Source organism: Rana temporaria, chromosome 7 (assembly GCF_905171775.1).
Source record: "Rana temporaria chromosome 7, aRanTem1.1, whole genome shotgun sequence".
NCBI lineage: Eukaryota > Metazoa > Chordata > Amphibia > Anura > Ranidae > Rana > Rana temporaria.
This window is the reverse complement of record NC_053495.1, coordinates 53,101,454-53,123,261: the sequence shown is the minus strand read 5'-3', so window position 1 is coordinate 53,123,261 and position 21,808 is coordinate 53,101,454. Positions and strand designations below refer to the sequence as shown.

General features: G+C 45.3%; 1 protein-coding gene across 1 annotated transcript in view; it reads left to right on the top strand.

Moving 5' to 3' along the window:
* The window catches only part of NUP210 (nucleoporin 210), a 193,128-nt gene that overhangs the window by 16,422 nt on the left and 154,898 nt on the right, over positions 1-21,808 (top strand). Inside the window, exons 2-3 of the mRNA XM_040359371.1 lie at positions 12,021-12,157; positions 21,615-21,746. Coding sequence (XP_040215305.1) covers positions 12,021-12,157; positions 21,615-21,746 — 269 coding nt within the window. The remainder of the gene's footprint in view (positions 1-12,020; positions 12,158-21,614; positions 21,747-21,808) is intronic.

The window sequence follows — 21,808 nt, the reverse complement described above, 5'->3', positions numbered from 1 at the left end:
CCTGTCAGTGCAATCAGTGCCCACAAGTGCCACCTATCAGTGCAACTAGTGCCATCTATCAGTGCCCACAAGTGCCACCTATCAGTGCCAGCCACCTATTAGTGCCCATCAGCGCCAGTCACTAGTCAGTGCCCATAAGTGCCACCTATTAGTGCCAGCCACCTGTCAGTGCCACCTATCAGTCCCTATCTGTCAAACTGCCACATGACATTGAAAAAAAAGTATCGGTATTCGGTATCGGCGAGTACTTGGGGGGGGGGGGGGGGGAGTATCGGTACTTGTACTCGGTCTTAAAAAAGTGGTATCGGGACAACCCTAAACTGTACTGAAATTGTGTTGACCTCCCCCCCCCCTGTTGGCGCTATATAAATTGTGTATAATAATAATAATTTTAGCACTGATTAGGCAATACTGGCCTCTGATTCCTGTAGAATAGTGCTTTCTCCACAAGATATCACTTAACCAGTAAGTATTATCAGTAGAGCTGCTCGATTCTGGGAAAAATGAGAATCGCGATTCTTTTGCATAAAATGAAGATCACGATTCTCAAAAAAAATGTATTTAAAGTGGTAGTAAACCCTGTTCTTGTGTTTTTTTTTTTTTTTTTTTTTTTTTTAAACCTACCTGAAAGGCAAAAGCCATAATGAGCTAGTATGCACCGCAATACTAAATCTGACGGACTGTTTACATGTTAAATTTTAAAAGCTGCAGCAAACCTGCTGACCTTACATGCTTGCTAATGTGACAGAACAACTCTGATTTTCACATTTAACTAAATCTGAAAATCAGAGGTATTCTCATTAGCAAGCATGTAAGGTTTGCTGCTGCTTTTAAAATTTAACATGTAAACAGTCTGTCAGATTTTCATATACTTTATTTAAGTACATAAGCTCCGTTTTGTGCTGAAAATAACTGTGAAAGTTATTACTCTGTTGGGTGTGACAAGATGTCCGCTTGCCCCCCTTCTAACTAACCTTACTGTACAGGAGTGTGGGGTGGAGCAAGATGGCGGCGACGAAACGTCACTTCCTGACGAGACAGCCGCCGCCGGGTGTACCAAGATGGCCGCCGCCGTTTCGGAGCTAGGCCCAATCTGGGGACTTTCCTATGGCCGCACCTGAAAATCGCGGGTCATCCGGCCTGGAGATCGTCGGGGGGGGGGGGGGGGGGGTGAATCCAGATCGCGATTAATTTACGACAGGGTTTGACAATATTGCTTGGAATTTAGGAGCCAGCTAAAAAAGTTAGGAGCCAGAAAACGCACCCCGCCCCGATGAGCTTGCGCGCAGAAGCGAACACATACTTGAGCAGCGCCCGCATATGTAAACAGTGTTCAAACCACACATGTGAGGTATCGCCGCGATTGGTAGAGCGAGAGCAATAATTCTAGCCCTAGTCCTCCTCTGTAACTGAAAACATGCAACCTGTAGATTTTTTTAAATGTCGCCTATGAAGATTTTAAAGGGTAAAAGTTTGTCGGCATTCCACGTGCGGATGCAATTTTGAAGCGTGACATGTTGGGTATGAATTTATTCGGCATAACATTATCTTTCATAATATTAAAAAAATGGGGATAACTTTACTGTTTTATTTTTTAATTAAAAAAAGTGTAATTTTTTCTCAAAAGTGCGCTTGTAAGACCGCTACGCAAATACGGCGTGAAAAGTATTGCAACGATCGCCATTTTATTCTCTAGGGTGTTAGGATAAAAAATATATATAATGTTTGGGGGTTCTAATTAGAGGGAAGAAGATGGCAGTGAATAATAGTGAAAAATTGCTGTTTAACTTGTAATGCTTAACTTGTAATGCCAACGGCCACCACCAGATGGCGCCAGCTCACACATCTGGTGGTAATAACTTGTAATACCAACGGCTCACCACCAGATGGTGCCAGCTCACAAAAATATATACAGTATTTATTTTTTTGCCCACCTTCCAAGCCAAGTCGCCAGGACACCATTTCTAGTCGCCATGGCGACCTGGCGCCCGGGATTTGTCGAGCCCTGCTCTAGGGTGTTAGAATAAATAAATATATATAATGTTTGGGGGGTTCTAATTAGAGGAGATGGCATTGAGAGTTAGAGAGAGGGAAGGCTGATTTCGGCTAAGAAGCTTTGGGCTGGATTCAGAAAGCACTTGCGCGGCGTATCTCTGCGCCTGATTCTTGAAATAATTGGCTCCATCCGACCGACGTAGGTCTCCTATGCTGTCTTGTCTTGGGCGCATATTTACGCTGGTCGCAAGGGGCACTTCCATTGTTTTACGCGTTGAATATGTAAATGAGCGAGATACGCCGATTCACGAAACGTACTTGCGCCCGTCGCAGTAATCTTAAGCCTCATAAAGCAGGTGTAAGTCATGTTAGGGTATGGACCAGGGAACAGCCGTTGTATTTTTCGTAAGTCGTACGTGAATGGGGCTGGGCGTAGGTTACGTTCACTTCGTTGGCATTGAGTCGTCGTATCTTAGGGAGTATATGCGACGTGATTTTGAGCATGCGCCGTTCGTTCGGCCCTTCATTTACATGGGGTCACGCTTCATTTTAATAGATCACGACCACTACCTTCCTACTTTGAATTAGGCGGGCTTACGCCGGCCAATTTACGTTACGCCGGCGCCACAATGGGAGCAAGTGCTTTGTGAATACTGTTCTGGTCTCTGTGTTACGTCGGCGTAGCGCATATGAGATGCGCTACGGCGCTCTAAAGATGCGCCGATCTACGTGAATCTAGCCCTATGTGTCCCCGCTTGCTGGTTGTGGAGTAGTAGGATCATCTTTAAGGTTATAAAGTGAACAATGGTAATCGGCAAACGCATCCGCTATTACCTGTGTTGTGGGGAATTCTCGTTTTGGTTTTCTGTATTTTGAGATGATTGGCTAAGAGCTTGCAGAAGTCTTATGGGTCGTAGTGCTGGTAATTCCCTCACTGCAGAGCGGAGCTCTTCTCCTAAGCGGCCATCGTGGTGAGCAGTCGCCACGCCCCGCAGATCTCATTTTTGCTTAGATACTGTGTTAGAAATGTATTGTATGTAAATTACACAGCCTCACAATTTAAAGCCCTAGTTTAATATAGATAGGCCCTCAAACTAGAAAGTCATTGTCCAGAGATTGTGCGATCAGAAACCTTAAGCCTGGTACACACTACTGTGTGTTTGTGTGTTTTTTTTTTTTTTTTTTTTTTTTTTTTTAACTGACGGCTCCAGTCAGGAGCCGCAACACTAACCATGCTGTCCTAAAAACAATGGATGGTGTTGACCAAAAAGAGTTCCTGAGAAGAAATTGTTCACACAACTGAGCTATTATCCTGTCTTCATTAAGAGACTGTCTAAAGTCTGCTCTAGTTAAAATAGAAGTGTGATGGAAGCTAACCAACATTATGAAAGATATCAAATTGTGATCATAAAGGGATATTAATCGATTGAGGGATATAACCTGTGCATGTTTATAAAAAACTTTTTAGAAGATATCAGGGCTGTGGAGTCGGTAGATAAATGTTCCGACTCCTCAGTTTTATGTACTTCCGACTCCTCTGTATTAATATGCAAATGTATTTTATACATTCCTTGAGGGAAAGAAACGCAACCTACCACAGGACTACTGGCTGGGAAGCCAACAGTCTACTGTATTGCACAGTTTAAGCAAAAGACAAGCACAATGAAAACAATCAAGTGGCTGGATAGTAGCAGCAGGCATAAACATCAGGAACAGGATCTTTACCAATTCAAAAATACAAACCACATTATTTGGTTGTTTTAGAACAAAAACAAAGCTTATCTATAATGAACCAAAAACAAAATCTTTAAAACCTAGAAATGGTTTATATTAGGGATGCACCGATTATCGGTGGCCGATACATATCGGCCGAAAATAGCGTTTCTGAGTCCCTGCCGAAATAAAGATAAAATGCCGATAATAAAGCTGGGTGAATGGGTGATACCATTTTTTACTAGGAGGGGGGGAGGCAATGTTCATATCAATATATGTAGAGAATATATGCTGGCCACCAGACCTGCACATAGTGCGAGCAGCGGCAGTGACACTGTACTAACTGTGTGCCGACTGCTGCTCGCGCTCCACCTTGTCCTCCTAGCAAGACCTATCACCTGTTGTTTGGACTCCCCCCTATGGGGGAGTCTCTTGGTTTAGTCCGGCGGCGCGAGCCGCGTGACGTCACGGCCGGAGACGAGGGAGGACTCAGAGCGCGCAGGGAGCTGTGTCGGATCATCAGACATCACACTGCCTGCCTAGGAGGAACCTCCACTTAAAAAGTAAGCAAAGCAGTACTAACTTAAGTTGTGAACAAAACCTGTTAGGAGCAATCTGTTAAATGGCTTAATGGGGGGGGGGGGGGGGGGACACAGGCACATGGTTAACTAACTGAGGTGACTATGTAAAAAAAAAATCTGCCATTTTTTCACAGTGAGGCTGCAATTGATATTTGTTTTGGTAGTCAGATAAGGCAAGCATTGCTCAATAACACACAAACCTTTTTTTTAAGAAAACGTTTGTGTGTTATTGAGCCATGCTTGCCTTATCTGACTACCAAAAAAAACATTAATTGCAGCCTCACTGTGCCAACACATACAGCCACTGTGCCCATCACATCTAGCCACTGTGCCATCACATCTAGCCACTGTGCCATCACATCTAGCCACTGTGCCATCACATCTAGCCACTGTGCCATCACATGCAGCCACTGTGCCATCACATGCAGCCACTGTGCCATCACATGCAGCCACTGTGCCATCACATGCAGCCACTGTGCCAACACATGCAGCCACTGTGCCCAACACATGCAGCCACTGTGCCCATCAAATGCAGCCACTGTGCCCATCAAATGCAGCCACTGTGCCCATCAAATGCAGCCACTGTGCCCATCAAATGCAGCCACTGTGCCCATCAAATGCAGCCACTGTGCCATCAAACGCAGCCACTGTGCCATCAAACGCAGCCACTGTGCCATCAAACGCAGCCACTGTGCCATCACACGCAGCCACTGTGCCATCACACGCAGCCACTGTGCCATCACACGCAGCCACTGTGCCATCACACGCAGCCACTGTGCCATCACATGCAGCCACTGTGCCATCACATGCAGCCACTGTGCCATCACATGCAGCCACTGTGCCATCACATGCAGCCACTGTGCCCATCAAACGCAGCCACTGTGCCATCAAAGGCAGCCACTGTGCCATCACATGCAGCCTCTGTGCCCATCAAACCCTGCCACTGTGCCATCACGTGCAGCCACTGTGCCATCACGTGCAGCCACTGTGCCATCACGTGCAGCCACTGTGCCATCACGTGCAGCCACTGTGCCATCACGTGCAGCCACTGTGCCAACACATGCAGCCACTGTGCCCATCAAATGCAGCCACTGTGCCCATCAAATGCAGCCACTGTGCCCTCAAATGCAGCCACTGTGCCATCACACGCAGCCACTGTGCCATCACACGCAGCCACTGTGCCATCACACGCAGCCACTGTGCCATCACACGCAGCCACTGTGCCATCACACGCAGCCACTGTGCCATCACACGCAGCCACTGTGCCATCACACGCAGCCACTGTGCCAACACAGGCCGCCACTGTGCCAACACAGGCCGCCACTGTGCCCATCAAACGCAGCCACTGTGCCATCAAACGCAGCCACTGTGCCATCAAACGCAGCCACTGTGCCATCAAACGCAGCCACTGTGCCCATCAAACGCCGCCTCTGTGCCCATCAAACGCCGCCACTGTGCCATCACGTGCAGCCACTGTGCCATCACGTGCAGCCACTGTGCCATCACGTGCAGCCACTGTGCCATCACGTGCAGCCACTGTGCCATCACGTGCAGCCACTGTGCCAACACATGCAGCCACTGTGCCCATCAAATGCAGCCACTGTGCCCATCAAATGCAGCCACTGTGCCCATCAAATGCAGCCACTGTGCCATCACACGCAGCCACTGTGCCATCACACGCAGCCACTGTGCCATCACACGCAGCCACTGTGCCATCACACGCAGCCACTGTGCCATCACACGCAGCCACTGTGCCATCACACGCAGCCACTGTGCCATCACACGCAGCCACTGTGCCATCACACGCAGCCACTGTGCCATCACACGCAGCCACTGTGCCAACACAGGCCGCCACTGTGCCAACACAGGCCGCCACTGTGCCCATCAAACGCAGCCACTGTGCCATCACACGCAGCCACTGTGCCATCACACGCAGCCACTGTGCCATCACACGCAGCCACTGTGCCATCACACGCAGCCACTGTGCCATCACACGCAGCCACTGTGCCATCACACGCAGCCACTGTGCCAACACAGGCCGCCACTGTGCCAACACAGGCCGCCACTGTGCCCATCAAACGCAGCCACTGTGCCATCAAACGCAGCCACTGTGCCCATCAAACGCAGCCACTGTGCCCATCAAACGCCGCCTCTGTGCCCATCAAACGCCGCCTCTGTGCCCATCAAACGCCGCCTCTGTGCCATCACGTGCAGCCACTGTGCCATCACGTGCAGCCACTGTGCCATCACGTGCAGCCACTGTGCCATCACGTGCAGCCACTGTGCCATCACGTGCAGCCACTGTGCCATCACATGCAGCCACTGTGCCCATCAAATGCAGCCACTGTGCCCATCAAATGCAGCCACTGTGCCCATCAAATGCAGCCACTGTGCCATCACATGCAGCCACTGTGCCATCACATGCAGCCACTGTGCCATCACATGCAGCCACTGTGCCATCACATGCAGCCACTGTGCCATCACACGCAGCCACTGTGCCATCACACGCAGCCACTGTGCCATCAAACGCAGCCACTGTGCCATCAAACGCAGCCACTGTGCCATCAAACGCAGCCACTGTGCCATCAAACGCAGCCACTGTGCCATCAAACGCAGCCACTGTGCCATCACATACAGCCACTGTGCCAACACAGGCCGCCACTGTGCCCATCAAACGCAGCCACGGTGCTATCAAACGCAGCCACTGTAACCATCTATTTTTGCCACTGCCAGTTTGCCCCATCAATTGCCGCCACTGTGCTATCAAACGCAGCCACTGTGCTATCAAACGCAGCCACTGTGCCCATCAAACGCAGCCACTGTGCCCATCATTATTGCCACTGCCAGTTTGTCCCATCAATTTCTGCCAGTGTGCCCATCAAGTGCCACCAGTGTGCCCATGAATTGCCGCTAGTGTGTCCATCAATCTGCCTCAGCTGCCTACCCTGACTGCAAGCACCTAATGCCCAGGCATGTCCAGATTTTTTTTTTTTTTTTTTTTTTTTTTTTTTTAGGGTTTACTGAACTCCACTTTTGATTTAGTTCTACAGATGCTTCAATTTTTTTTCCAGATTTCACTCCGTCTTGCTGTTATCCCTGCGCTACCCAGGAAATTTCAATCATGTCAGTGGTGTGGAAATATTTCACAATTTCTGAAAAAGACATAAAATTTGCAGTCTGCAATATTTGTTCAGCAGAAATTTCAAGAGGTGGTGCAGTGGCAAGGCACTTTTCCACAACAGGATTGATATATCATCTGAAAACACGTCATCCAGATCAGCATGCAGAATACAGCCAAACAACAAAACTTAAAAGCCCAACTAGCACAACACCATCTATTGCCACAGCATTTGAAAGAGTTAAGAAATTTGCCAACGATAGTGCCAAAGCACAAGACATTACAGAAAAACTTATGGAATTTATTGCCTTAGATGATCAGCCATTTTCTGTTGTGGAGGACATTGGATTTCGCAGGCTTATTGAACATATTGAGCCACATTACACACTGCCAAGCAGACGCTATCTTGCTGAAACCTTTCTACCGAAAATGTTTGACCGTGTTGCAAAACACATTCATGAGCTGATGTCCACAGACATCCCAGCTATAAGTTTTACCACAGACATTTGGAGCGCAGACGTGTGTCCAACTAGCCTGCTTAGTTTAACAGCGCAGTGGATAGACACCGATTTTAATCTGAAAAATATCTTGCTTCACGCACAAAAGTTTGTTGGGTCACACACTGCAGCAGCAATATCAGAAGCATTGGATACCATGCTTGAAACTTGGCACATTGAAAAGAAGAAAGTTCATCTGATTGTTCGGGATAATGCACGGAACATGGCAAAAGCAATGGAAAATAGTGGACTCCAGAGTATACCATGCATGGCGCACACGCTGCAGTTAGCTGTGAATGAGGGAGTGCTGAGTCAGCGCAGCATATCAGAAATAACAGCAACAGGGAGGAAAATTGTAGGTCACTTTAAGCATTCAGTACTTGCTTATTCCAGATTACAAGCTGTGCAAGTACAGTTTGGAATGCCAACCAAACGACTGCAGCAAGATGTAGCCACGCGCTGGAACAGCACATACTACATGTTGGAAAGTCTAATTGAACAAAAGAGAGTCTTGGCTGCATACATGTCCGATCACGAACTGCCAGTAACATTGAGTTCACATCAGTGGATGCTAATGGAAAATATTGTTTCTATTCTTGCTCCATTTGAACAGTTAACCAAGGAAATAAGTTCAAGTAATGCAACTGTTGCTGAAGTTATTCCTTTGATTGCAGCACTGAAGCGTCTGCTAGCAAGAGAGGCACAAACTGATGATGGTGTAAAAACAGCTAAAAAAACCTTATTGCAGGCAGTTAACACACGATTTGAAGACATTGAGTGCAACGCTCTGTACTGCATCGCAACAGTACTAGATCCCAGATTTAAAGATCACTATTTTGACGTGGAGAAAAAGCAGCGTGCAATGGAAATGATACAGGCACAGTTGGAGGTGATGGCAACATCTGGTGAAGCAGAGCCGACATGCAGCACAGAGGTGCCAGGGAAACGGTCTCGTACAAGTGACAAGGAGCACACTCCCTCACTTTCTGACATGGTTGATGAAATCCTACAGGAAAGTACCCCAATCCACAGCAGTCCCACATCAAGTGCAGCTAGGCAACAGCTGGAGATTTATCTATCCGAACAACCTATTTCCAGAAGTAGCAATCCCCTTGACTACTGGCGCATGAACAAGAACCGATTTCCATACCTTGCACTGATGGCACGCAGATATTTATCTGCCCCAAGCACCAGCACAGAGAGTGAGAGACTGTTCAGTGCAGCATCCCACATTCTTGATGAGAAGAGAAACCGACTGTCTTCGCAGAAAGTTGAACAACTTTTGTTCTTGAAGAGAAATATGTCACTTTTACTGAAGTAAAAAAAAAACGCATTCCAATTTGCTTAAAATTATGTAGCCATGTTACTTTAGGCTACATGTGGTGTTTACACTTTCATGTTGATTTCAGTTCTTTTATTACTATTTTGCACTATAATGTTTTCTTAAACTAGTTTCTAACTTAATGAGACAGCTGTCTAATTTTTCAAACTCAATGAAACCACTTTTTTTTTGGCTTGTACTTACCAGCCATTGGTCTTTTCCCCCACATCTAAGTCACATTCCAAGGAAATAGGAATGCAAAAAAGCAGCACCCCCCTGATACAAGAAGATTTGCCCTCTGATGGTTCTTCTTATGCACACTTTTGGGATTCCAATTTCCCTAAAATGCGACCAAGATGAAGGTGGACCCAGTGGTTGGTAAATATAAGCAAAAATAAAAATAAAGGATTTATTTTTGTTTTAAAAATAAGACCGCTTTCTCATTCAGGTATTAAACTACTGAATGAGACAATTGTTTCAGTTGGTGTTTAGAAGGGATGCATGTCCCTTTAAAGTGGAATAACACAATGGTATTCTTGCCCATTTATTTACACTGAAACTAATTTAAGTCTAGAGCTGCTGTTTGAGTTTATTACTGGATTTGTTATTCTTGTTTTGCAACAATAAGTTTTATATATTAATATATACTATTTGTGTCCAATTTTTAAATAAAAGTTTGGATTTTATTATATTGACTTGGAGCTTTTCAATTCTGGTTATTTTAAATCAATGAAGCTAATTAAAATGTCTCATGTAATACATACAATTATTGAAAAAAAAAAATGATATAGGGGAAAAACAAAACGTCCATTTTCGGTTTCGGTTTCGGACTGAATTTTTTTTTTTATTTCGGTTTCGTTTCGGTTCTGAAATTTCCATTTCGGTGCATCCCTAGTTTATGTTAATCTTGAAATGTAGTTATAGGCTTAGCAAATGCAAATCAATTCAATGTAGAGTTCTAAGGAAGATAATTGCCTCTGCATTCAAAGTTTAAATGCCTGCTCCGACATATACCGAGGGCAGTACACTCGGCTACATTCGGCCAGGCTCGGCTTCGTTCGTGCTCACGCTCTGTGACATTTATGTGTGAGCACGAGCTCGGTATATGTCAGCGCAGGCATTCAAACTGAGCGCGGGAAGTGGGTATCGGCGTATATCGCGCACCCACGATTTCCCCCCTATTTTAAGGGGAAAAAAGTGAGCGGTATACGCCGATAAATACAGTATATACATTACCTCTGATGTATAGTTACATTACATAGATTGCGGTTACGTGAGGCACTGCATGCATTGGTCTTTATTCTTACAGTAGAGAAGTCATTAATTATAACTTTTTGTGAATTGGGACATTTAAACTTGCTTTTTTTTTTTTTTTATTCCAATCTAAATTTAGTAGGAGTCGGTGCATTGTTTGCCGACTCCAGGTACCCAAAATTTCCCCCGACTCCGACTCTCCGACTCCTCGACTCCGACTCCACAGCCCTGGAAGATATATACATTTATAAAGGAATATAGAAGCATGTTATGTTGGATTCAAAAATATACAAATTGTATTTTATGAAATATAAGGTTACCAAAATTGTATGTATGTATGTATGTATGTATGTGTCTATCCAATAATATAAATATTAACGGAAAGAGATAATCTCACAATAAAGGTGAGACACCTGGTGGTTGAAGTGATATTACTTTAGGATCTTAAAGTCCAGAGAACAGTTAATTGGTCAGCCAATAGAAACCCGACACGTCTTGACAGTAACTCCCATTTCTGCAACCCACCTATGAGATAAGGACTCATATCGGCTGGGCAGAACTTGGTATAATTTTTATAGTCTTATTGTCCTGATGGGTATAAATGGAGGAAAATTAGATGAGGATGAAAAAATCAAGGATGACTGGAGGGGGAAGGACCCATATAGGGATGAATCAAGACTGACTCCGATGGGGATGGGCACACTAGCACAATGCATGAGGACATATTCTTATCCCATGAAGATCCATAGAAAGCCACTGCAGCCATTTAACTCTGGTCACTTGCAAGTAGGAAATAGCCATTTTGGAATGGGTAATTATGTCATTTTATTGTTGTTTTCCAAAATATTGGAGTATTGATGTGGTTCCCTAAAATATTGAAGTATTGAATACCTTGCAATCATGATTTGTTCTCATTAATAAATAACTGGTAGATTTCTCTCTGAAGAGTAAATTTTTCATTATTTTTCTTTTTACATAGTTCCAATTTTATTGACAAAACAAACGTCCAATGTATTTCACATTGTTAACCAAACGGTCGGACATGTGAAATAGACGCTTTGTTTCATTGTCATTTACACAAAGTTATTGAAACCACATTGAGAACTTTATCATGGCACAAATTTTAAGTGTACTGCATGCCCATTTTGGGGGTATTTTATTGATTTTCAAGTCGTTCATGTAACGCAATTGGTATTTTAATTTCATGTAAATATTCATATTTTTGTCAACCAATAAATTGGCTATTTTGTATGATCATACGTCTCTGTGAATAAGTTTCATATTATAGACCGTGTCATATAGATTGACTTGTATTCAAAAATATCTTCATAAAAAAAAAAAGAATTCAAAATAAATAAGTGCGGGTAAAAATGACCTTAAAAAAGCACGACAATACACATGGGCAGAATGTTGGCCATTATTTTCGAACTAATATTTAAACTAAGAATAGTTGTATTTTGAACAGATAACTATCTTTACTACATTATGTTGGCAATTTCATAAATCTTTTTATTTTTTTTTTATTTTTTTTACTTCACTAGGTCATCAACTAGACCAGAAGTTGCCAGCATAGTTGCGTTAAGCACACATGACCAGCAGTGCTCACAACGTGCTGTGGTACAAGCCAGAGCAAGTCATCCTACGCGGCTAACCAGTATCATTTTTGCTGAAGATATAAGTAAGTTATGTTTCTTTCTAATGTTGAGTAATTCGTTTTTAATGGATACATCAATAAAGTTTGTCAATGTCCAATAAAGTTTTTGGCCAATGTACTACACAATTTCTCAACTCTGTAAATCAATTTTTTGGGAAATGAAAGGCATTAGGTGCTATACATCTAAACCAGGGGTCGACAATATCCGGGTGCCAGGTCACAATTGCGACAAGAAATTGTGACCTGGCGCCCGCGACCGCCGGTAATTGAGGCCCCGGCTTTGCGGCCTACAAGGCCGCGAAGCCGGGGCCTCAATTACCGGCCGCCGCGGGCAAGGTGGGGGCGCACGGAGGCACAGGATCACGGCAGCCGGTAATTGAGGCCCCGGCTTTGCGGCCTTGTGAAGTCCCAAGCTCTCCCTTCTGTGAGCTGGCGCCATCTGGTGGTGGCCGTTGTCATTACATGTTAAACAGCAATTCTGAGTGAAAAATTACAATTTTCACTGCCATCTCCTTTCCTCACATTTGAACCCCCAAACATTATATATATTTTTAAATCAAACACCCTAGAGAATAAAATGGCGATAGTTGCAATACTTTCTGTCACGCCGTATTTGCGCAGCGGTCTTGCAAGCGCACTTTTTTGGGAAAAAAATACACTTTTTTTAATTAAAAAATAAGACAACAGTAAAGTTATCACAAATTTTTTTATATTGTGAAAGATAATGTTACGCCGAGTAAGTTGATACCCAACATGTCACGCTTCAAAATTGCGTCCGCTCGTGGAATGGCGACAAACTTTTACCCTTTAAAATGTCCATAGGCGAAGTTTAAAAAAAACTACAGGTTGCATGTTTTGAGTTACAGAGGAGGTCTAGGGCTAGAATTATTGCTGTCGCTCTAACGATCGCGGCGATACCTCACGTGTGGTTTGAATATCGTTTACATATGCGGGCGCTACTCACGTATGTGTTCGCTCCTGCACGAGAGCTCGTCGGGACGGGGCGCGTTTTCTGGCTCCTAACTTTTTTAGCTGGCTCCTAGATTCCAAGCAAATTTGTCAAACCCTGATCTAAACTACAAGTTACATTGTAAGGCAAATATAATTTTAAAATTTCTACGACTTGCACAGGTGTTGCTAGCTTTGTGATAGAGCAAAAATTTACTCTTTTTTGCTTAGAATAAAGATCACGATTCTCTCACGACTTTAACTTGTAAGCAGCAAGTGTCAGAAAAAGGTCTAGTCTTTAAGTGGTTAAACTTCCCTCATCAGACAGAAGTTCATCTCTCTTTGATCTAAGAACAAAATATTACTTTATCTGTGTTGTGATAAAACTTGGCTGGCTGCCTGGATTTTTTTTTTCAGCTGTCCGAGAACTCTCTGCACTTGTTAGATGGAATCGGAAAATGCTGTTTTAAGATCAGGAAGGGATCGCGTTTTCAATTCTTAACGATTAATCGTGCAGCTCTACTCAATATAATGTTTATGAGAACTTGTCACAAACCTGTGCTATTCAAATTGACCATATGGTGAAAATATACATAAGTAAAAGATGCATTCGGTAAAAGCCACCTGCTAAACCGCTCCGTGGATCACAAGCTATAAGCAGTAAGTACTGTATATAATCAACTTTTTTTCTATATCGGTCCTGTTTGGACACTGATGCAGCCCATCATGTTAAAGACAAATGGGGCGACTCATGAGTCATGTAGCTGTGCCATGTACTTAAAATGGTGCCTTTTGACTCGGTGTGTTCTACCCAGTGGTGGTACATCCATAGAGGTATTTTTGGAAGCGCCTGGTTAGACCTGTCGGCTCTAATAGGCGTCCTGATTAGAGCCATGGGCTTCAATAATCTTCCAAATTGGTAAACAGCTGGGGCAATGCTGTGCGCTTGCTGTTTACACCGTGTTGTGTTAGAGAAGCAAATAAATCACTTCCCTAACACTGACCCGCCTCTTAGCCAATCAGGTGCTCGGGTCTGGTTACCCTGTCACCTGATTGGCTGAAGCGACAGGTGCTGTGATTGGACGCCTGTCGGGCGTCCAATCATAGCAGAGATGTTAGGGAAGAGGACAGGAGAAGCCATGGAGGACTCGGCGTTTGGAGAACAGCACCGAGACAGGTAAGTGCCGGGCAGGGGATTGCCCGGCCCCAATAGATGGGGCGCCCTGGCCCCAATAGATGGGGCACACTGGCTGTGCTTGAATTTTTTTTTTTTGAGCACCAGCCGCCACTGGTTCTACCACCATTCCTTCCCAGCACACAGCATAGCTTGTACCTGCCTACAGAAAGCACTGTTCAGACCTTCACAGGGTAGCTGGTGCTGCTAAATCTGTGATTTCAGACATCTGAGTTGTACTGGAACACCCGTGCATCACGTTTCTTCCCTTGTTTTGGCTTCCAACCAAGTATATGCTCTTGATTGTACAAATAGGCTTCCTGATTCTTGCTCCATGGATGGTGTTGCTTTAGTGGACCATGGGGTATGGGAGCATCCCAAGACTATGGATAGACAGAATTGCTCTTCAGCAGAGTTCCTCTTGGTTTGTTTCAGAAATGTTTCACACATACCAGGGAGGATATCTTTAGCTGTTCTACTCCTTCAGGTTATTTACAACTCGCCAGTCTGGTAACAGTCTATATACCCCTTCCCTTACTTTTCTTGTTTTCTCGCACCCTAAACCTTCAGTCATTTGGCTTCATGGGACAAAATTCCTAAGCTCTTTTGTAGACTCTGGAGTCACTGCATTATCTTGCAGACTGTTGTGATCTAACTGATTAGTTGCTTGACCAGACACTCTCTGGTAGGCAGAGTTTTCAACCCTTGATCCTAGGGGATCAGTGAGTTAAGTCCCATGGTCCTACTACTGAACGGTCCCTTTTGTCAGGATCTGTTTTAGTTCAGATTCCTTCTGGAGACCCGTTGCTTGTTGTCCACATAAGGGTGGGAGTCCTTTCTTCTATTTAGGTGAATTTGTTGTTCTTCCCCGTTTTTTTGAGGGAGGCATCTGAGGTTGCTGTGTTTTAGAGTGTCTCCGACCATAAGATTTTAAAGCAGCCTCTGAGGTTGCTCCTTCATTAGCTGGGTCAGTTTTTGCCTTGCATTGGGTCTTTGAGCAAAAGTTATGGTCTTATTATTGTAGAACAATTAAATGGTAGCAGCTTCAAAACTGAATAGGGACATGAGGTCTATCTTTAGATCTCAATCCGCTGGCCATCCTTCTGTTTCAGATAGGCTCGGCCTGTTCAGTGATGACCTCTCTGCAAGAGGTAGATTGCGGGCTCATAATCATCAGGAAACGCAAAGCTTCATGTGCTGGGTTGTGTTCAGCCCCATCAACGATTTCTGTAATTGCAGTGGAAAGTCGCCTTTTTCTTATTTGCGAACCATCCTTCGGGCAGGCCACATCTTCTGAGGTTCACAAAGCTCCTTGCTCTGGTGCTTGACTTGCTAGAGACGTGGGGGGGGGGGGGGGAGGGTTGTCAATCTCGGTATACCTCAATAACCTTTGCTCAGGAAGCAGTTGGTCCAGATTTTCCTTCAATACATTTTTCAGTAGGAAGCTGCATCTAGGTCAAAGCACATTCCATATGTACAGTCCTACTGCCAATGCCGGGAACATAAGGATCCCGGCATTGGCTTGCCGGAGGGCTCTGTTCCTGGGGTGTTGCCCAGCTAAAGATTGTTGGTTCGGAATCTAGAAAGGTTGAATTCTTCCTTTCAGGTATTGGAAGATAACCACTGATGCCAGTTTCTCCGTTTGGTTTGAGGGTGGCTACAGTTCAGTGGACTTGGTCTCCACAGGAGGGTATACTGCCCATAAATATCTTGGGAGTTTCTGACCAGTACGCCTTGCTTATGGTACAAACCAGTTTTAGGTTCTATCCAGGAAAGCTTCTGTGAGGGCATATATCTATATCTATCAACCACCAGGGCGGCTCCAGGAGTCATGCGGCTCAGGAAGGTGAACCATATTCTGTCTGGGACAGCACAAGGACTGTCTCTATTGTCCGTGCATATTCCAGGTATTGAATAGTGGCAAAATGAACTCTGCAGGCGAATCTACTAGATTCCAAGTTCTACAGCAAGTTGGGACATGTTGTGTCTGGGACGAGGGTCCCACTGGCAATAGGGGTAAATGCACTGGTAACACCTTAGGGACCAGGTCTTCCTTATTTGAACTTGTTTCAACTTCTCCCACATTTTTTGCGAAGAATCCGGGAGGTGCTAGCATTCAAAATAATGTTAGCCGAATTAGCCATGGAGTGCTTGGTACACCGAAAAAAGCAAGTCTTGCAGGAGTCGCTTCTTGAACACTCCCAGTCCAGCGGGACCGAATGGTCTTCAGTTCTGTATCTCGGCACTGTTGAGCCCTGGAAGCCAGCTTTGGGGAACTTCAATTACAGAACTTGGAAATATTTTTTTGCCTGGGGTGAAGCCAGGAAGTGGCACCCGCAGAAATATGTGAGTGGGAGGTTTTCTTTTTCTTTCTTCAATGGGTACGGGAAAGGAGATTGACCTTAAGTACCGTTAAGAGTCAGAGTTCGTCCCTATACATTTTCTTTTCCAGAGGCCGTGGTTTCCCACTCCTTGATTCATACTTAATACAGCGTGTAACGTAGACAGTCCCACCTGTCAGGCCATTCTTGTGTCCTTGGAACTTGAATTTAATCTTGACTGTCCTTGCAGAGGCAATTTTTTTTCTTTTTTTAACCAGGGGATTCTGTTGTTGCTTTATCTCAGAAAGTGGCTTCTTTGGTGGCCATCACTTCACTAAGTGGAGTGTCATTTGGCAGCTCTTTCATGCAAGGAGCCATTTTTGGTCTCGCATCATAAGGTGATATTGCGTCCTCCATCCATTTTTTTGCCTAGAATGGTGTCTACTTTTTACTTAAATCAAGACAATGTCTTGCCTTCTTTCTGATCCTCAATTGGCAGGAGTTAGATCACTGCATACTCTGGATGTAGTTCTGGCAGTCAGAATTACTTAATTTGTAGGTACAGGTTGGGAATCCGGGTTTGTGCTGCAAGTAGAGCCCAGGATGGGCAGGATGCATCCAAGTTAACCATTTTCATTGGATTTGCCAGTTAATTATTTAAACCTATGGCTTAAAAACCCCTCTTTTTTTTTTTTTTTGTAAAAGCGCTCGCTACCAGGTGTGTGGGGGGCATCTTGGGCTATCCACCATCAGGTGTCGGTGGCTCAGGATTTAAGACCATTACATGTTTTTTTGTTCATTCACTAGAGGTGCGCATCTTCACTGGTCTCGCGATTCGATTACGTTTTATCTGGTCTTCGATTCCGCCATGCATCACGATTACTGACAAGCTCCCACTACCGCTTGGGCCGCCTAGGTGGCCCTTCCTCCCTGCAATCTTCTGGGACACATCACAGGTCCCAGAAGATTGCCCAGCTATGCAGGACAGCGCAGTGAGACATGCGCACCCGGCTGTGAAGCTGCAGCTGTCACGGCCGTATGCCCACAGTAGTATAGCCAGTGCCGTGGACAGGCAGGGGAGAGAATGGAGGGTTCGGGTGGGAACATCGCTGGGTTGTGGGACAGGTAAGTGTCTCTTTGCACTCATGGAATGGTGACAAAACGACGGTACCTAAAAAAATCTCCATAGGCAACGCTTTCAAAAAAAATTATGGTTACCAGGTTAGAGTTACAGAGGGGGTCTAGTGCTAGAATTATTTCTCTCGCTCTGATGATCACGGTTATATCTTGTGTGTGATTTGAACACCGTTTACATATGCAGGAGTGACTTGCGTATGCGTTTTTTTTTCTTTGCTCCACGGGCACAGGGGCGCTTAAAAAAAAAAAAAAACACTTTTATTGCTGTCACAATGAATGTAAACATCCCTTGTGACAGGTACTCTTTATGGGATCGGAGGTCTAAAAGACCCCAAATCCCTCCTTTGTACTTCAAAGTGTTCAGATCGGCAAAAACGGCGATTCTGAATACTTTTTTTTTTTTTTTTAAACTAGCGCCATTGGCAGCAGAGTAAACCGGAAGTGACGGCGACTGGAAATAAGCCGTTTCCAGCTTCATGCCAGTCTGTCTTTAGTAGCCGGAAGTGGCAGATCGGGTCTCCCGGTGGGACGGGAGGCCCGGTAAGAGTGGCGGAAGGGGGGGCATGTCCCCTCCCGCTCCTCCGGTATAACAGCCGGGCGGTTATTCCTGGAAAGCTGACCATCCGCTCTAAAAAACGGTACCGGGATGGATGACCCCCTTAACCCGAGGCTGCATACGCTCGGTGCCAAGGGGTTAACAGCTATACGTTTGGAGCGCTGTCCCGGGAGGGGTGGGGCAAGTCACTCGGAAAATTAATTTCCCGGTCGCATGCATCGATGCCACATTGGAGACGCCTGAATTGCGATGCAGCGATTTTATTTTCAGCACCCCTAACTTTCAGACTTTTACCAGATAGATACAGTATCAAAGCCACGGAGGATACTGCTTTGGCCACAGTATGTTTTGGGCGGCAGAAGGAGTCCTCAGGTGGCAGCTTCTGTGATTATGTCTCCCTCCCCTTTAAAGGCATTGCTTTAGGACATCCCATATAGTTATTATGGTTGCTCTGTGTCCCATGATGTACGATAAAAAAAAATAGGATTTTTCAGTCTTACTTGCCTCTAAAATCCCTTTTTCTTGGAGTACATCACAAAACTGAGGTCCTTCCTGTGTAGGAGGATGGGTTATATAGGAGTGGACTTTGTTTGACTATCTGCCAGTGTCCATCCACCTATAGGTGGTGTATTACCCATATAGTCATTATTATTATGGTCGCTCTGTATCCTGCAATGTACTCCAAGAAAAGGATTTTACAGGCAAGTATGATGGGAAAAATGTTTTTAGGAGTGACCCCAGAAAATAAAATGGCGGTTATTGCAATATTTTGTCACACTGTATTTGCACAGCGGTCTTTCAAACACAGTTTTTGGGGGAAAAATATACTGCAATCAAAAAAAAAAAACGTAAAGTTAGCCTAATATTTTTGTATAATGTGAAAGGTGATGTTACGCTGTGAGAATCCTAAGCAAGAAAATTTTGATGGTCACTTTAACCAGAATCGTGCAGCTCTACTATGTACTGTATACAGTAAAACTTTGGTTTATGACAGGGGTGCCCAACCTTTTGAAGAGCAAGGGCCACTTAAGCGACTTAGAAACCGGTCGCGGGCCACAATGAGCGGAGCGGGTGGATGACAGGCTTGTGTCCACTCTACTCTATGGCCCTCTGATCCAATCAGCCCAGATGGAAGGGACCCAAGATCGTTTACATCTGCTGCTCCATAAGGATGAATGGAGGGTCAGACCGATCGTGTGAAAGGGGCCTAAGGCTGCTTTCACACTGATGTGCTGTGGTTTACCCACACCATACCTGTGGCTTTCCTGCGGGTAAGCTGCACTTTGCCGTAGAATTCTATTATATCCTGCAGGTGTGGTGAACTTTCTGACACTGGACCAAAACCACAGGTAAAAAACAGAAGTCTATGGCTTAGTGCAGGTAACCCACAGGTGCACCACGCTGCACCTGCGGATCAGTTTGAAAGCAGCCCAGTAAACACTGCAGAACAGATATGCCCAATATATACACATTTAGCCAGATTCAGGTAGAGCGGCGTATGTTTAAGCGGGCATAGCGCAGCTCTTATGCGCTACGCCGACGTAACATAGAGAGGCAAGAACAGTATTCACCAAGCACTTGCTCCCTAAGTTACGGCAGCGTACCTTAAATGGGCCGGTGTAAGCCTGCCTAATTCAAAGTAGGCAGGTAGTGGGCGTGTTATATTAAAATTAATCGTGACCCCCATGTAAATGAAGCGCAGATCGAACGGCGCATGCGCGCGCATGCTCAGAATCATGTCGAATTTACGTCGTAAGATACGACGGCTCAATGGCAACGACGTGAACGTAACCTACGCCCAGCCCCATTCACGTACGACTTGCGTAAACTACGTAAAATCCGATGGCTGTTCCGTCGTCCATACCTTTGCATTGGCTGCGCCTCCTATTTGGTGGTTTATCTTTACGCTGGACGTACGCCTTACGTAAACGGCATATACTAATGCGCCGGGCGCAACTACGTTCGTGAATCGACGTATCTAGCTCATTTACATATTCGACGCGTAGATCAATGGAAGCGCCCCTAGCGGCCAGCGTAAATATGCACCCAAGATACGACGGCGTAGGAGACTTACGTCGGTCGTATGCTGCCAAAATTCAGGCGTATCTTAGTACAAGAATACGGCGCATAGATACGACGGCGCATCTATGGACTTACGCGACGTATCATTAGATACGCCGGCGTAAGTCTTTCTGAATCCGGCTATGTGATTTTAGTAATAAACTTACCTTTAATAAGTCTTCCATTCAGATATCTCCGGCTGTTGTGGCCCCATGCAAAGTGCATTTGGCATCACTCCGCCTATGACAGAAGCCATTGCTATACAGGAGGCATCAGCTTATGTGGCTCTGCTGCGCAGCTGCTGGCTTCATTCACAAAACTGATGCTTTGGGATGGCAGATTGGCAAACCGTGATCTGGGCTTGCCAACCCACCATCCCAGAGCAGGAGATCGCGGGCCACATCAGAGGGCTTTGCGGACCACATGTGGCCCCCGGGCCACTGGTTGGGCACCCCTGGTTTATGAGCATAATTACATGCTTGTAATCCAAAGCATTTGTATATCAAAGCATTTTTTTTACATGGTTTAAAAGAGAAGAGAAGCACCTCTAAGTGTAGCAATAAGTTGCTAAATGTTGTACATTCATTAAATGCTACACTTAGAGGCTCTCTGCTCTACACCTCTAGCGCTCACTGGAGCATACATACACACGTTTACACATTATTTTTTGTACAGTAAGTAAAAACTTTTTTTTTTTTCTTAAAGGGCTACTAAAGGGGGAAAAAAAATGTTTTCTTTAAAATAACAAACATGTTATACTTGCCTCCACTGTGCAGGTCGTTTTGCACAGAGTGGCCCCGATCCACGTCTTCTTGGGTCCCTCGGCAGCTGTCTCTGGTCCTCCCCGCAAGAACTCGTCACCTTCATGCGAGAGAGCTCGCATGGTGATGTGTCCTTGCGGGCGCCCCCCCCCCCCCCTCCGTGATACAGCGAGCGACCATAGCCGCTCACTGTATCACTCAGCCTCGGCGCGCCGCGTCACTGGATGTGATTGCCAGCAGCGCCAGCCAATGGCTGCGCTGCGCTCAATCCATCCGCTCTAGCCAATCAGCGGCCAGGCTGAGCGGCGAAGAGAATCTCGGGACCGAGCACGGGACTTTCGAGGGGTCAGGTAAGTAAAACGTGGCCTTGGGGGGGCCGGTATACACTGAAGTTTTTTCACCTTAATGCATTAAGGTGACATTTTTTTTTCCTTTACAACTCCTTTAAGCCTGATTTTATTTTTTTCTAATATGTCTAAAACTGCACAGATTTGTACATTTATCTGAACGGTGTGTTTTCTAGACACGGGACAGGTTTTACGGTGTGATGCGATTGTGGACATAATTAATGAGATTCAAATTGTATCGACTACAAGAGAACTTTATCTGGAGGACTCTCCCCTGGAGCTAACAATACAAGCTTTAGACTCTGAAGGTAAGCCTACTTCACATCTTAGATTTGCATTGTAAGGTGACTTGTAATGTACACTAAAATGT